Source organism: Selaginella moellendorffii, unplaced genomic scaffold, assembly GCF_000143415.4.
Source record: "Selaginella moellendorffii unplaced genomic scaffold, v1.0 SELMOscaffold_119, whole genome shotgun sequence".
Classification (NCBI taxonomy): Eukaryota; Viridiplantae; Streptophyta; class Lycopodiopsida; order Selaginellales; family Selaginellaceae; genus Selaginella; species Selaginella moellendorffii.
This window is the reverse complement of record NW_003314380.1, coordinates 48,056-62,531: the sequence shown is the minus strand read 5'-3', so window position 1 is coordinate 62,531 and position 14,476 is coordinate 48,056. Positions and strand designations below refer to the sequence as shown.

The following is a 14,476-nucleotide window of genomic DNA, read 5'->3' as shown; positions in this document are numbered from 1 at the left end:
ACAATGTTCTAGATAAGCTTGTCTCCTTTTTTCCTTTCTCATCTTCTCTTTCTTCATGCAGCTTTCCCTGAGTCCAATGTGGGGAGCAAGGTTCAAGAAACTTGAGGTATAGCTACTACATGCACAGTGTTTGTAGCCATATAGCTTCACTAGTAGTAGTATGTGTGATGGAAACTTTGCAATGAAAGCCTTGAGGACCAACAACACACACAGACACACACATGTTTGTGCTTATCCTGGTGGTGGCTGGCTATAGTAGAGAAGAGAGGTGGCTTGTTTTTTCTCTTTGTTGTTTGCCTTTCACCTGTATCATCCTGTATCCCAGGTCTTGTCAAATCAAATCAAGAAACAAAATAAACAAAATCCCACCAGTATATGTATGTCATGCTTGTTAATGGACCATTTTGGACATTGTCAAATGGAAATCTTACAAACAGGAAGTAGGTTCCCAGGCAAAGAGACAACCCCCACTCATAGGTTGTGTGTAGAGTGGATTTCTTTGTAGGCCTCTAGAGGTGAGAGCATGATCTTACACCACTTCCTCTTGTTTGGGTGTTTTTTACTGATCAATCACTCAATTGCTCATGTCTCCCTCTCTTGTAAGTGGGGTTTGCAAAGTGTCATCAATCCAAGCAACAACAAGTAGCTCAACAACATCCAACAAACCCACTATAGGTGACTATATTTTTACTAATCACCATGGAGCTTTTTGACCACCTCCATTTTTTCTGACAGGAAGAATCTAGCCATCTAGGGCTGTGGTTGTGACATTTCCCTCAATCAAAGCAACAGTGTTGAACAAGCCACAAAAGATCAAAGTTACAACTTTGGGCAGACCGAAAATCAAAAGATTCCGGAAGCCAGAAACATCAACCAATACACAAACAAAACCTATAAATTTTCCCTTAGTATGATGTACATGGAAAGTCCCAACAATCTGTACCACAGCAAAAGACTCACTTATACTGTACAGTGCCAAAATTTTTAATTCGGCTCCTTTGGCTATGCGACGAAGCCTCGTTCTTCCCCAAGAACATAGGAAACTTTACAGCTCGAGGAGCCCGAGACGCCGAGTTGAGACCTCACATTTGCAAACTCACCAGCCGCGAGCAGGGATCATCTCCTGCTGTCGCATATCCTGCTTGAACTTATCGATGTAATTCCCGATTATCTCGTTGAAAACGTCCTGGTCGCAAGTCATGAGGTTGCTGCTGTATGCCTTGCCACTGCCCGCTGCCTCGGCCGGGAGCTCCATGATGATCAGGCTGGATGAATGATGGTGCTGGTGGTGGTGCCACTGATCCTCCTCTTTGTTATAGCACGACTCTTGCTCAACCTGCTGCTGCTGCTGCTTCTCCTCTTCCCGGAGCTCGAGCTCGTCTTGGAGTCTGGACCTCGACGGACTGGGAGCCGAGTACTGCCTCTTCATTTTCTTCGCAGCTTTGACTTTAGTCGTAGCGCCCGTTGCCGAGGAAGAACGGGTTAAGTTCCGGGACTTCGTTGCAATTGCGGCCTTGTGCTTGTCATCGTCGCTGGCGGGAGGGGCTTGATGATCCTGGAAGCTACCGGAGGCTGGCGCTGCAACAGGGAGAAGATTAGACATGTCGTCTCTAGAGAAGCAGCCGGACGAGAGAAGTATGGCGACGATCATCACGTTCATGAGGAGGAACAAGACCGCGGGAGTGAGGCAGTTGCCAAGCGTTGCGATGATAGACCACATTCGTTGGCCCAGAGTGAAGTATAGAAAAGCAATAACAGGAAATGTGTACCCACCGGGAAATGGGAGAAGCCCCGAAAAGGAGAGAAGATCCATGGTGACGACTAACACGGCCATCAAGGACCAGAGTATGGCAACCTGCTTCAGACATGGAATTCCTCCGCAGGTGTCCGACACGAAGCAAGACTTCTTGTTGTCACCAAATTCCATGTAGCGGAGGTAAAAAGAACTCTGTCTGATTAAAGCAAAGGGAAAAGGAGAGAAGAACTCGAGCGCTGAGAGATCTCAAGGGAGGACTGTGGCTTATATTTGCAATGTAGCAGAAGCAAACAAGGATCTCGGCTTCCAGACTACACTTCAAAAAGTGAAGCCTACAGCCGACCCTCTAGGCTGGGACATTTGAACAGATAACTAGCGAAGAAACTTACAAAGGATGGAGATGTAGACAAAGTGCAGGACCACAGGAAACCAGAGCAGAAAAATCAAATCCCCCAAAGCAACCAGTCCCCTGAACTTGGAGAACAGAGGAGAGGAAGGAGAAGGAGGAGGGCACGAGGAAGAAGAAATGCCAGGATGATTCAGGGTGGAATCGAAAACGAAGAATATAAAGGAAGAACCTGTGTACCGAGTGCGTGCTAGGAGAAAGCAGACAGCAGACACCGCCTGGCAAAACTCCAACGCAGTAGCTAACCAGTGTTAACCCCTCGGTCGAATCACACCGCTGACCACACTGTGTTGAAACGATAGACTAGAAAACAAAAACCATACTCAGAGGGTCATTTAAGCACTCAGAGGGAGGAAAACAAAAAAAACTAAGACTGTAACATACTGTCACGGAACAGTGACAGAGAAATAGAGGCAAGACCCGACAGCTACGTTGTGGATAGATTTGTAAAAGAGAAAGCAAGCCATACACTTTCAGCCAGCATAGCGGAACACGGAAACCAACCTTATCAGAGACGGGCTGAAAGTTAAAGAGGCCGGGGCCGCCTAGATGTTGTTCTCGCTCGGAAAGCAACATTGGCTCTCCCCAAATACTATAAACAACTTCTCGACATCGCGACGAGAAATCATATAAAAAAGGACCAGGAGACACAGGATAGACTGGGCTTAAAGATAGCGCACCCCACACAACACATGACTTGTAAGAAACGAGACGATGAAGAAGCCAAGTGCAGTCAGCAGATCAGGCGGGAGCAGCAGGCAGCATAAAGCATCCATTGAAGAGCCATAAATGACGAGAAGAATCGCAAGAGAAAAGAAAAGAAAGAACGCAGGCTTTGCATGTAAGAAGATCCATGACTTCCTCCACAAATGAATGCAGTACCATCCAAAGAAGCCCACGTACTTAGCGCCCTCGCTATAAAAAATGCAAGCACTCAAAGAGGAGGGAGGAAGAAATACGAAAGAACAAGAGCTTCAAGACCACTGCTTACTCGCAGAGCCATAAAATCTAGGGTGGAAATCTAAGGCATGACTAGGAAACACATAGAGAGGACCTATGTTACTGGTGAAAGGATCAGGGCAAGGACGATCACTCACCAGGAGCTGCGAGAGAGATTTGGATCCATTCTCCGTAGCTGCGCTGCTCCTTCCTGATTGACGCGCCAGGCATCCGTGCTCCTCCTGCGACCCTACCAAATATTTTGACCTAGGCCCCACGAGAATGTTTAAAAGCCCTAAAGGGGGATATTCGCGAGGGCGTGGGGCATATCCTTGGCAACGGGAAAGTTTCGTACGGCAGACAACGGTACGGAGGATTTACTATTTTCAAGTGGATTGGCGAATATGCTCCCGGGTACAATAAGATTCGGCACGCGCAAATGCTCTCCAGTAGCGTGGATTTCACGAAGGCTGCAAGTGGTTTTATAAATGTAGCCTTTCCTCGCGATTTAGGGCTCTTGCGGGGATCGTAGCAAGATCGTGTTGTCTAGGGAAGTCATGACCCTTGTGGTTCTTCTCTTCCAGTCGATCGGGATCAGTAGGCTGCTGCTGATTCTTCTCCTGCTAGCCTTCTCCCCTGATCTTGCCGATCTAGCGTCCAGGAGCCCCAAATTCTTCTTGTTCCTGGCCGTGAATTTGCTAATTCTCTCGCTGCTGATCGCAACCCCAAGTTTTAGAGGCAGTCCTGGCACGATCCCCAGCGAAGAATTCGAATCGCAGAGGGCGATTGTAGTTCGCGACCCCATGATCGTCGCCCATGTCAATTCCGCCGATGGATCGAGCAATGCTGATGTGTTTTTCATCTCCTCTCCCGCTTTCTACTGCGAGAATGTTTCTCCGCTAACTCCGCATCCAACCCGTGATGACCATCACGGCCGCGAGGAACTCTGTTATAATCCCGGAAAGGAAGACGATGGCGCTTACGACGATTCTCTGGCCCTGATAACGACCGAGGTCGTTTTCCCGGTCGAGAATCGCCAGATCTGCAAAGCCATCGTTCCCTTCCACCAAGAAATCGCCGAGGATCCACCAAGATCAACAAAGACGAAGAAGACAACAAAGAAGAGCACGATCAAGAAGAGGAAAGCAGCGGCAGCAATCCCAAAGCTACTGGAAGAACATCAGGATCACAAACAATTAGCACAGGTTAGTGATCAAGTTATTAGCAGTAATGGAGAACTCGGGACGGCCACCACAGTCGATGTTGGTCGCTTGTCCAGCTGCTCCATCGAAGATTTCAACGAGGCATGCTCGACGATCATCAAGCTACGTCGTCAGGAGTGGCAAATCCGTTGAGATCTAACAAAAACAAAAGCTGAAAAAATACCCCAAGAACATGCTATGATCTTGTGACTTGTCAAGAACCTTCTATGATCATGTGTATAGTTTGAAGTTTCGACTAGGGTTTAGTCAAGGCGAATGTTCCTCCTGGCGGCAAAAACAGACAAAATCTGGGAAGTTCCCGACACTTTTCATAGTTTTATAGAACTTGGCTCAGCAAACAAGTTGACGGGCCTACAAAACAGAGACTAAAGTCTCGGCGGTGATCTTCCCAGGTTTCTTCGTCCCAAAGTCCTCGGGATTAATCAACGCTCATGAGCAGCGAGCGGGTCACTAGGATGTCGAAAAGATTAGCTCGAGGTCTCAATCCCCCAATTTAATTGCATTGCATTGCTCTCACCAGAATTAAAGGTGGCATCAAAAGATTCTCTCGTATTTTTCTAGTTTTTATGCTGGCTGGGAAGGAATCACCCGTGAAAATCGCTTTACATTCGACCTTCATCTCTTTTGCATCTTTTATCTTTTTGAGAGACCATTCTTAGTGTCCAGCATTTGTGGAAACTTATATCTATACACAATGAACAAGGAACTTTGCCCCGTGATTCTTCGCGACGATCCATATTCCTTTGGATTTGGATCATCTCAATTGCCATTCTTTGCGATGGAGCTTGATGATGGCAGAGCATGCCCTGTTGAAATCATCCATGGAGCAATCCAGCAGCCCATCGACGCCCACCGTGACCATCGCGTTTGTGCCGCGCCCCGGATTGCTGCTCACTGGAGGAGATTTCCTCGCCTTCTTGCCCTTCTTCTTGATCTTCCCGGGCGAAATTACAACAGGGGATTCCACTTCCACTGGCGTCTCCGGCGGCAATTCATCGCAGAGCGAAGGGGCTGGCACCATATCCCTGCAATGATTGCTGTCCAGGAGCTCTGGATCGCCCTGGCTTGTCACGACCAAAGCCAGAGATTCCCCGGCGCCGCAAAACTCGAGCTCCTTGAGCTCCTCTCCCGGATAATCCCCGAAAGAAGAGGAAGAGACGACGAGGATGTCAAATTCATTGCCGCCCTCCGGTATGATGTGCGGGATGGCGGCATTCGCGTCGTCGTGGACGACGAGCGCTCTGGACAATTGGTCGCTGCCAGGGTTCTGGGCAGCGCGGCCCATCGCAAACAGTGTGATGACGAGGAGATTGACAGCGAGAAAGAGCGAGCGCATGGAGATATTGGGCGCGCGCGACCTGATGGCCTCGGAATCGAGGGCGAGGAGCAGCGGAACGAGAACCGCGAAGAGGAGAGAGCTCCGGAGTCCCTGGAAGAGGAGCAAGAAGGCAGCCATAGCTTAGAGCTCTAAACGATTAGGTCTGCATTGCGATGTAGCGAGGGAGCGTCGAGAGGAAGCGCGGGCGAAGGAAGAAGCGAGGAATGTTTGCTCTATGTCGTGGAGCAAAGAGACTGTACGGTAGCGTTGAATCGTCTCCCTCTTTTTCCCGCCAATTTTCAAACACTCTCTCTAGGGTTTTTGCGGTGCTCCGGCTATGGCTGCGGTGCTCCAAGCGCTCGATGCTGCCAGAGGCTTGCGATCCTGGACGTGGCGCCTGGAGGTTTGGGGAATAGAATATCTTTCGCCTTTTGTGGTGGAGGGGAATCATGCTTTCGTATCGAGAAATTTTGCTAGCATTAGCTCGCCTTGCACAGGTTTATGGACTTGTCGAGCTCAAGCACTATGAGAGGTACAAAACATCGGTAATTGTTTAGAAATTTCTTTGACAACTACTGTTTGCTTTGCTTTTCGTCCGGATTTTCCAGAAGCTGTGCCACTTTAAAGATGAGATTCGAGCTTTTTCCTTGGGGCCTGATTGGCTCCAAAAGCTTATATGCTACCAGAACTCAGGTAACTTGGTTGCATTTCCAATCCTACCATGACTATTGCTATGTGTTAGTCGCCATTTTTGTCGTGATTGGAAAGGATTTGCTTGGACTGGACGGGACGCAATTGCAACATGCAAGAGGTAGCGTAGTTTTTAATAATTCTACGCTGAGGATGACGAGCAGAGTTAAGCGAATTTCGTGCGAGCAAACGTGTTTGACTCGGATAAATCCATCCTTCTTTAAGATTCACAGGTATGGTCTGTAGCTCTCCACGTGTTCGCTGCAAAAAGAGCAGTGTAAGCTCCGATTGATGTGGAAATGGCGCAACGCTTGACATTGGCTTCGTCCGTTTGCGTTGCTAACATTCCAGGAATACCAACAACGTTCTCCAGGAATGCTTGGCTGGGCGAGAACAAAAAATGGAGGCAAAGTCCCAAACTCGGAGTGCCGCTGCGGCTCACAGGTACTTGACGAGTTTTTGATTTTCTAGGCAGAAAGAGAAAACAGTGCTAGAGACGATTGAGAATTTTGTAGTTCGCGCTGAGAGCAGCGGTGGTGGTGGTGGTGGGGGTGAGCAAGGAACCAGCCAGTACGGGCTTGGTGGTCCTGGTTCCTTCTTTGGATTTGGCAACTTTCAGGAGCGCCTAGTTGGGCGATTCGCTATGGTTGGCGTTGTGGTAAGCTGGATTCGCAGCTCTTCCGCCAAACTTACAAGCGTCTGCAGGCGGCTCTGGTAATGGAAGTTGTGACGGGAAAAGGGATTTTCGGACAACTTGGACTTGATCCACTCCGAGTTCGCTATCCAGTTCTGTTGGGATTCACATTCTTACTGGTGGCAGGCCTTGTTGGCGGCTACGTGGTGATAAACAATCCCCCCGACGAGTCCAAAGCTCCGCCGAACGAAGGAGCCGGAGTTCCCCGTGATCCATTAAAAACTTTTGATCCGAAAGACATGGACAGGCTGCCGACGTATACTCGTGGAGGTGTTGTTGAACGCCCAGACGGACAGGTTGACATTGATTTTCTATTCCTTGCAAGTTTGAGTGATATTTAAAGCTTTGGCAGAGGGGACGAGAACCATATGTGTCGGACTTGGACGTTAAAGATTAGATGAACTATCCGTTCACCAATATTACAAAAAAATGAGATCCACATGACAAAATGTTACTCTTTTGTGTGGAGTAAAGGTGAGATTTTCCAGAAGGTAGTATTCCTTTCTCTCTTTTTTTTCCTCTTCATTCCCCCATGGCGGAGCTGACTGAGGAGCAGGTCTCTGAGCTGAAGGAAGCATTCAGCTTGTTCGACAAAGACGGCGATGGTCTGACTTCCCAGGTCTCAAGCCAGTGATTTCTAAAAACCTTTTGCATTTGACAGAGCGCATCACCACTCGCGAGCTCGGGGCCGTGATGAAATCCCTTGACCTGCATCCAACGGAAGTGGAGCTGCAAGATATGATAGACGAGGTTGACAAGGATAAGAGCGGCACAGTGGAGTTCCCCGAGTTCGTCGCCCTCATGGCTCGCAAGATAAGAGGTGGCGAGTGCGAGGAGGAGCTCAAGGAGGCATTTCGCGTGTTCGATCGCGATCAGAATGGCTACATTAGCGCCGTGGAGCTCCGCCAAGTGATGGCGAGCATGGGACAGAAGCTGGGACAAGAGGAGCTGGAGGAGATGATGCGAGAAGCGGACGTAGATGGTGATGGGAACGTCAACTATGTAGAATTTGTCAAGATAATGACGATCAAGTAAACTACATAAACCATGTATAATTAGTTAGCCTAAACACTTATTAAATAATTTTATGAGACATCCTTAGAAGTTAGTTAAGAAGAAAAAGGTAAGTATAATGAGTATAATCTTTTCTTCACATTTTTTTAATCCTTTTTCAATATTGACAAAAATGTTTTGGTTTGTATTTGTTTTTTCTACAACATAGATATTCGCAACGGATATCCACTAAAGGCGTTGTTACACTCCAAAACTTCTACACTAAAAAGAATTATGAAGCCATACATTGCAGTTGTGTTCTTGATGGTTCTCCTTGTTGTAGCGTCTCTGTCCGACTGCAGGAAAACATGTAAGAAAATCACTCTGTGTTAGGATTTTCACCTTGAAAGTGTACATTTTGCAGCGGTAGAAACTGAAAGTACTACTACACCACCTACAACATCGTCCGTGAAAATACATCCCACTGATTTAATTGGCGATTGTTGCATGGACACAGGTTCCCGTAGTTGCTGTGATCCTTAACTTCACAAATCTTAAGAATCTTTCTCAAGTACTTTGTTCTACTCTGAAACAGTGTGTTAGAATAAATCATGTTAGACTAACCTTGGCCATGGGACTCGTCGTCGTATATGCGCTGGACAGCAGCATGTACGACGAGGAATGCGTGGCGCCGAGCCCGTTTGCAAAGCTCGCGCACCGAGCAGCCCGGCCCAGATCGCCGTGCACCTTGCAAGCGCCCAGCAAGCTCGTCCACTCGACAGAGTTTGGCAGAAACGGCATGGTCTGGACGAGCTCCTCGGCCTCCGCAAGCCTTCCCGTCCGTCCCAGCACGTCTACAATGCACGAGTAGTGGTCGTGCAAAGCGGCCAGTCCAAAGTCGGCCACCATGCTCGTGAATCCACTCCACGCCTCGCGCAGCATCCCCGCGTGGCTGCAAGCGTGGAGGATGCTCGTGAAGCTCACCTCGTCGGGCTGGATCCCCTCGAGGTTGAGGCAGCGGAAGAGAAAGACGGCGTCGTGGATCCGGCCCTTGTGGCAGTGCGCCGAGATGATCGCGCTCCACGAGACGGCGTCGTGGAGCGGCGTGGAGTCGAAGATCCGGGCAGCGGACTCGAGGTCGCCCGACTGCGCGTAGGCCGTGAGGATGGCGCTCCACGCCAGGACCTCGTGCGCGGGCATTCGATCGAAGATGGCGCGCGCATCGCCCACCGCGCCGCTGCTCGAGTACATCCCGATCATGGCGTTCCAGGGGACGTCGTTGCGCTGCGGCATCGCGTCGAAGGCCTGCTTGGCTCGATCCAGGCTGCGCGGATCGGTGGCGAAGGCCTGGATCATGTAGTTCCAGCTGAAGGAGCTCCGGAGCGGGACGAGATCGAAGATGCGCTCCGCGCCGGCGAGGTCGGCGTTGGTCGCGAAGGCCGAGATGAGGATCGTCCAGGCGGTGGAGTCGCGGGCGGGGATGGAGTCGAAGGCGAGCTTGGCCTCGCGGAGATGGCCGCGGGGTGACGAGTAGAGCACCACCATGGAGGTGGCGGCGACGACGTCGTGCATGGGCATCTTGTCAAAGACGGACTTTGCGTTGTCCATCCGTGACTTGTGAACGAATGCCGAGAGAATCGCGTTCCAGCACGGGTAGTCCCTAGCGGACGAGGATCCGGCACAGACTCCAGGCATTCGATCGAACAAGCCCTTGGCTTCCTCAAGATTCCCGGACTCGGAATATCCCTGGATCATGGTCGTCCAGGATACCACGTCCCAGCCGGGCATCTTTTCAAACAGCGCTTTCGCTTCTAGGAGATGGTCTCTCTGGGTGTGCGCCGCCACCATGGAATTCCACAGTACGAGGCTTCTGGAAGGGATGGAGTTGAAGATTCGCTTAGATTCCTGGATGTGCCCTCGCAGGGCATATGTAGTGGCCATGATGTTCCACGAGATTCCGTTCCACGCCGGCATGAGATTGAAGAGCGCGTAAGATTCCTCCAGATACCCGTGCTCGGAATATGCCACGATGAGGATGTTCCACGACACGCAGTCACGCTGGGGCGTGCAGTCAAACACGTCGCGCGCCTCCTGGAGATGCCCTGCCTGGGAATATGCCTGCGCCATTGCATTCCAGGATACCGAGCATCTCCCGCCCATGCTGTCAAAAATTCGCTTGGCTTCGTAGAAAAGACCCGCCTGGTTGTAGGCGGTGATCATCACGTCCCACGAGACGAGATCGTGAAACGGCATGAAGCGGAAGATCCACTCGGATTCCTGCAAATGCCCGTTTCGGGCATACGCTGAGAGAAGAGTGTTCCAGGAGATCATCTGCCGCTCGGGCATGGAGTTAAAGAGCAGCCTCGACTCGACGAGATACCCGTTCACGGCACTGCCGTTCACGATTGCGTTCCACGAGACTATGTCTCTGCTGGGCATAAGATCAAACGCATCTCGCGCTTGCAACAGATGCCCTTTTTGGGCAAACACAGAAATGATCGAGTTCCACGACAGAACATCGCGCTCCGTCATCGAGTCGAAGACATGTTTCGCCTCATCCGGGTTTTCGTTGTGAGCGTACGCTGCCAGGATCGCGTTCCACGCAATGACGTTGTGCTGCGGCATGAGATCAAACATAAACTTAGACTCCTCAAGATGCCCGGCTTGGGCATATGCGGTAACCATCGCAGTCCACGACACAAGGTCTTGCTCTGGCGCCCGATCAAACATCTCCTTGGCTTTGTCAAGGTGCCCGAGCTGGACGAACACGGCGACGATGAGCGTCCACGAGAAGACATTCCGGCGCTGGATGGCATCGAAGGCCGCCCGCGCGCCGTGGAAGCAGCCGCAGCGGCCATACATCTGGACGAGGAGATTGCCCAGGAATGTGTTGGAGGCGATGCCGGCGTCCTGGATCTGTGCATGGATCCTCCGCCCGCGCTCCAGATCGCGCTCCTGCCCGCATTCGCGCACCACCTTCGCGAACGCGTTCTCCTGCTCGCGGAGATCGAGGCTGTGCGACTGGAGCACCGCGCGCGCGAGCCGCCCCCATTTGGAGGTGCGAAGCATGCATTAGGGCTTCTTCTCTCTCGGTCAAACCAGAGCATATTCTTTTGGTCCTCCACTGAGTCACTTCATGCCCTGGATTTCGCTCTTAAATTCGGGAGTTTCGTGCGGTTAGGATCAAACACGAGGTGAGTGTATCTTGGATCGACATGTCTCATGCCTTCCTGGCGCTACGCGTCGGCGAGTTATAGAAGGGGCGCAACGTTAGAAAATGTTAAATGTTCTTTCCTGGTTTCTTGGCTTTCGATCTTGAGGGAGTGTACATGATTTTTCTCCTCTCTGCTGACGTGATCTCGGAATTGGCATCACGATGCTAGCTGGTGACACAATGCAATAATGGCCGTCCAAAGCTCCTGGGGAAAGCAATGACCGTCCAAGCTTGCAGTATGCCTCCGTCCCGAGGTCTCAATCCGAGTTTTGGCCAAAGTGACATGAGCTGCGGACTTGGAGGTATCGTATTTTTCTTGATGTGTTTGTTGTTTGCCTGGCAAATCTTGTTCGAAAAATCATGGCTTTTGTGAAATGTTTCGTTTGGAATTTGATTGTGATTACACACATCGTTCATATAACGCCATCCATTACAGTGGCACAGATCCGCAAGAAAACACGGGAACTTCGCAAACAACGCCAGCTTGTTACATTTAAAATACACCGTGAAGCTCCACAAACAAACAGTGTCGGAGAGGCTAAGGTTAAAAAACAGAGCAACCTAGAACGACACAATTGATCGCAGCGATGAGAGAACTCACGAAAGAGAGAGCTTGAGCAACATTACACTCGAAGCTGAGTAAGTTCCCACAAAAATTTTTGTTTCCTCCAACTGGGAGATGGGTGAGATTAAACCAGTTACTGTAGCTTATCCTCTCGCAGAAACGTCTAGAGAACAAAGCGTCGCTAAAACTTTGAGATTGAAGTTTCTGTATGCAGGCATAAACAATGCAAAGCTTGCTGCTGGCTTCGACGAGGCAATCCGGGTTTTGAAGGTTCTTTTTCTTTACTATCTGTTCCACCGACTATACTTAGAATCCTCACAACTTTGCAATTGCAGGAGAGATGTTTTGTTGTACTGCATGCTTTTTACTGGAAGTTCTGTGTTGGTGTCTTTGTGCTTAACATTTCTCTACATTTTCATGTTAATGGTAGACACTATCCCAAAGTCTTTTGATTCTAGTCTTTTTTGCTTTGCCAGCCAAACACGTTTGGAGAGTGAGGAAAGGCATAATGTCCAGCGATTGAAATGGCCTTCAGCATTATGTCAAGGTTCCTACACTCAGCCGATGAGTCCTTCATCCTTTCAGGTAAGTGTAACAAATTTTGAGGTTTTCCTCGATTCTAAGTTTTTTATTCTGAAACTGGCGCTTCGGAGTTCCCGCATTCATAAGTAAATTCGACTTTTTTAGCCTGGTTTTCCCCACGGGAGAAAAGAGTCTCAAGTTTTGCTGCTCATCACGAAATCGTAATTTTCTTTCCGAAGGTAAGCCGGAACTCTGGAATGACATAAAATTTGGTTTCTCGTGCAGCTGCGGGATTAGTACGCGGCATGCGAGAAACAGAAAATGACGGCAATTCTACCTCGTCCCTGATCCTCGGGAAAACAGCGACACTTGTAGGAGTGATCACTGGACGCTCCGGAATTTGCACTGCACAGTTCTCCAACAGATCGGAGACTTCGAAGTCCTTTCTCTTACCGGGAGGTTGCTCGGGCATCTCCTGTGTCATGGATTTTGAGGACCGATGCAACATGAGAAGCGATGATTCCGGGATGGAGCAAGAAGCATTCACAATGGGTAAGCCAGGAGAATTCTTTTCTTTTGTTCTTTCTCACTTTTTCTTCGTCTGGGTGTGATTGTATCTCTTTGGTATGCAGCTCGATCGATTACAGTGACGCTCTCACCAGTTCTTTTCATCTCCTTTTCGTAAGCGTCCACGAGAAGACATTGCGATCCCAAGGCCGCCTGGACGCCGTGGAAGCAGCCGCAGCGGCCATACATCTGGACGAGGAACCGGCGATCGATGGCGCGGGAGTGAGCGGAGATTGTCCAGGGATGTGATCCTGGTGGGTTGTCTCACGGTTAACGTTGTGGGTCTGCGGTACTACCACGGCACGGTGACCAACGGCGAGATGGTCCAGCTTGTCCGAGAGCCCGCCACCAATCCATACGACTCCAACGCCATCCGGGTGCTCAACATCCGGGGCGACCATGGCATGCCGGAGTCTTGGATCTGGGCATGGAACGCTCCAGATTGCGCTCCTGGTCGCCATCCTCGCGTCCTGGTCGTGCGCACGATGCGCTACCTAAGGCTTTTTCAAACCAGAGCATTCTTTGGGTCTACTATTTTCATAATACCTGGATGACGTGGCGGATCTCGAGTCAAAATATCTAAGAGCCAGCTGCCTTAGTTCTGGATCTGGGTTGGCCTTTTTAGGGCTCTTAGATGGGAGGGATTTCATGTGGTTGGGATCCATCACTGTCTGGTTCTACAGAACCATTTTAATTCTGGGAACGACATGTTTCATGCCTTCCTGGCGCCATTCTACTCGTGTTACATGTCGGCTAGATACAAGAGGCGTGCAAAGGTTTCCATCCATTTTACGCATTTATAAAAGTCTTCTTTTCGCTTGATTCTTGAGGCGGTGAAATGTCCTCTTAGAATTTATTTTTTCTGGTCTCTGCTTCGATGATAAAAACGTGATCTTGCAGTACGTCTAGGCATCTGGGTCTCCATCCAAAGTTTGTTGCGAGTCTCGGCGTGGATTCTAGCTGCCGAGTGGACGATTCCCGCTGGGGTTTTCTGGAGGTGGATACGTATTTGCTGTTTGCCTGCAAACGTGCTTCTCAAGGTGGAGGTTATTTCGCATACATGAAATGTTTGGTTTGAGATGCTTTGTTCATCATAACGTCATCCTTTGCAGTGGCCCAGATCCGCAAGAAAGTGCACGGGAGCTTCGCAAACAAGGCCAGTTTCTAAGCTTGTACATACAGCTTGGTCGAGGAAAGGCTAAGTTGCTCTTTTTTCTAGACCTACCTATGAACTTCCAACGACGCAACACGCAGCAGCACCAAAGCTGAGTAACTTTCCTTCAAAGCTTTCAAATCTTGTAAACTGTAGCTTAGCCTCTCGCAGATTGTACAGATCCTTTTGAAACTGGAAAACATTTTCTTCAGGCTCTTTTCTATTGCTAAAACTCTTGGTGAGAAGCCATTCAAGTTTCTGGCACTTTAAACTGGTAAGCTTTTATTCTACTGGGATCACTTTGAAGCTGGCTTGTTTGTTTTGTTTTTCTGTATGCAGGCATACACAACGCAAAGCTTACTGCTGGCTTCGACGAGGCACTCCGGGTTTTGAAGGTTCGTTTTCTATTTTTCTCTATCACAACTAGAGAGTCGTT

At 49.7% G+C, this 14,476-nt stretch overlaps 5 protein-coding genes across 9 annotated transcripts; 3 read left to right on the top strand and 2 right to left on the bottom strand.

Moving 5' to 3' along the window:
* Positions 1–877: 877 nt before the first annotated feature.
* On the bottom strand, positions 878–3,342 carry LOC9639537. The gene is made up of 2 exons (XM_002991312.2): positions 3,260–3,342; positions 878–1,578 (listed from the first exon to the last, which is right to left on the bottom strand). Exons 1-2 carry the CDS (start codon positions 3,330–3,332, stop codon positions 1,097–1,099), a joined length of 555 nt encoding a protein of 184 aa, XP_002991358.2. The 5' UTR covers positions 3,333–3,342; the 3' UTR covers positions 878–1,096.
* A 2,638-nt stretch (positions 3,343–5,980) lies between these two features.
* Positions 5,981–6,594, top strand: LOC112342787. Of its 2 annotated transcripts, XM_024665139.1 has the most exons (4): positions 5,981–6,174; positions 6,251–6,335; positions 6,411–6,453; positions 6,497–6,562. In XM_024665139.1, exons 1-4 carry the CDS (start codon positions 6,092–6,094, stop codon positions 6,529–6,531), a joined length of 246 nt encoding a protein of 81 aa, XP_024520907.1. In that variant the 5' UTR covers positions 5,981–6,091; the 3' UTR covers positions 6,532–6,562. The 2 variants fall into 2 exon arrangements, with proteins under 2 accessions (XP_024520907.1, XP_024520906.1); XM_024665138.1 differs by having other exon boundaries at positions 6,411–6,594.
* LOC9639535 (calmodulin-1) lies at positions 6,582–8,134 on the top strand. Of its 3 annotated transcripts, none has more exons than XM_002991374.2 (4): positions 6,582–6,776; positions 6,848–6,990; positions 7,038–7,322; positions 7,379–7,516. In XM_002991374.2, exons 1-4 carry the CDS (start codon positions 6,632–6,634, stop codon positions 7,421–7,423), a joined length of 618 nt encoding a protein of 205 aa, XP_002991420.1. In that variant the 5' UTR covers positions 6,582–6,631; the 3' UTR covers positions 7,424–7,516. The 3 variants fall into 3 exon arrangements, with proteins under 3 accessions (XP_002991420.1, XP_024520904.1, XP_024520905.1); XM_024665136.1 differs by lacking the exon at positions 6,582–6,776 and adding an exon at positions 7,688–8,134 and having other exon boundaries at positions 6,895–6,990; positions 7,379–7,631; XM_024665137.1 differs by lacking the exons at positions 6,582–6,776; positions 6,848–6,990; positions 7,038–7,322; positions 7,379–7,516 and adding exons at positions 7,544–7,631; positions 7,690–8,134.
* A 69-nt stretch (positions 8,135–8,203) lies between these two features.
* Positions 8,204–11,099, bottom strand: LOC9639534 (pentatricopeptide repeat-containing protein At4g02750). Its single transcript, XM_024665134.1, has 2 exons — positions 8,422–11,099; positions 8,204–8,375 (listed from the first exon to the last, which is right to left on the bottom strand). The coding sequence occupies exon 1, from the start codon at positions 11,086–11,088 to the stop codon at positions 8,629–8,631; it is 2,460 nt and encodes an 819-aa protein (XP_024520902.1). The 5' UTR covers positions 11,089–11,099; the 3' UTR covers positions 8,204–8,375; positions 8,422–8,628.
* A 181-nt stretch (positions 11,100–11,280) lies between these two features.
* LOC9639533 lies at positions 11,281–13,709 on the top strand. Of its 2 annotated transcripts, none has more exons than XM_024665217.1 (7): positions 11,281–11,535; positions 11,670–11,872; positions 12,000–12,068; positions 12,275–12,383; positions 12,452–12,559; positions 12,606–12,872; positions 12,953–13,709. In XM_024665217.1, exons 4-7 carry the CDS (start codon positions 12,323–12,325, stop codon positions 13,003–13,005), a joined length of 489 nt encoding a protein of 162 aa, XP_024520985.1. In that variant the 5' UTR covers positions 11,281–11,535; positions 11,670–11,872; positions 12,000–12,068; positions 12,275–12,322; the 3' UTR covers positions 13,006–13,709. The 2 variants fall into 2 exon arrangements, with proteins under 2 accessions (XP_024520985.1, XP_024520986.1); XM_024665218.1 differs by having other exon boundaries at positions 12,968–13,476.
* Positions 13,710–14,476: the final 767 nt, after the last annotated feature.